Consider the following 1,047-nt stretch of genomic DNA (forward strand, 5'->3'; position numbering starts at 1 on the left):
GGCAGAGGGGACAGCCACAGAGAGCTCCGGGTGGCACCGGCAGAGGGGACAGCCACAGAGAGCTCCGGGTGGCACTGGCAGAGGGGACAGCCACAGAGAGCTCCGGGTGACACTGGCAGAGGGGACAGTCACAGAGAGCTCCGGTGGCACTGGCAGAGGGGACAGCCACAGAGAGCTCCGGGTGCCAGAGGGGACAGTTACAGAGAGCTCCGGGTGGCACTGCCAGAGGGGACAGCCACAGAGAGCTGCGGGTGGCACTGCCAGAGGGGCTATAGTGGGGCCAGCACCCGCAGATGGGGTCCAGCTCACACCACTGATATTCATTCACAGAGCTCTTAACGGAGCTGTCTCCCTCCTTTGCTTTCAAAGGTTGGATTTGGGGTGTTTTTCTTGCCCTGTTCCTATTTCTCACCCGTTTTTCCTTGCCCGGCAGAGGTGAGGTGTCCTTCTCCGCCCAACATCGCCAATGGTCAGCACAGTGGCCGCCCCGGGGTCCGGCACAGCCCGGGCTCGGTGCTGCTGTACACCTGCACACAGGGCTATGCCCTGGTTGGCAATGCCACCRTCCGCTGCACCCCCGCTGGAACCTGGAGCCGGCCCCAGCCCCGCTGTGAAGGTTTGTGTTCCTTCCTCTKCCCCTCCCTGGGCTCGCTCTGCCTTCCTGGATCTGGGTTTAAGCACTGCAGGGAGGGGCAGAGACCAGAGCTCCCACAGGAGCCCCCTCTGTGGGTTTCCCTTTCTGCTCCCGCTGAGCACAAACACTCGGGAACAGCTGAATGATGATATTCTGTGTGAGAATAAGAGTCAGTAATGATGGCATGCCCCTGACAGTGATGGCAAGGTTCACCAGCAGGTCCTGTTCCTGTCTGGTGTCCCCTAGGTTCAGCAGCAGTTCCTGCCCCTGCTCAGGGTCCCATCAGGTTCACCAGAAGGTCCTGTCCCTGTTCAGTGTCCCCCACTTTCCACAGCAGGTCCTGTCCCTGCCCAGTGTTCCCCCAATTTCCACAGCAGGTCCTGTCTCTGCCCAGTGTCCCCCAATTTCACAGC

At 61.1% G+C, this 1,047-nt stretch overlaps 1 protein-coding gene across 1 annotated transcript in view; it reads left to right on the forward strand.

Moving 5' to 3' along the window:
* The window catches only part of LOC130585009 (complement receptor type 2-like), a gene marked incomplete at its 3' end in the record, with an annotated part of 7,990 nt that overhangs the window by 5,072 nt on the left and 1,871 nt on the right, over positions 1-1,047 (forward strand). Inside the window, exon 8 of the mRNA XM_057385308.1 lies at positions 434-616. Within this exon, the coding sequence (XP_057241291.1) occupies positions 434-616 (183 nt within the window). The remainder of the gene's footprint in view (positions 1-433; positions 617-1,047) is intronic.

The sequence above is a fragment of the Malurus melanocephalus genome, unplaced genomic scaffold, assembly GCF_030028575.1.
Source record: "Malurus melanocephalus ecotype Western Australia unplaced genomic scaffold, MMel_1.1 scaffold_808, whole genome shotgun sequence".
NCBI lineage: Eukaryota > Metazoa > Chordata > Aves > Passeriformes > Maluridae > Malurus > Malurus melanocephalus.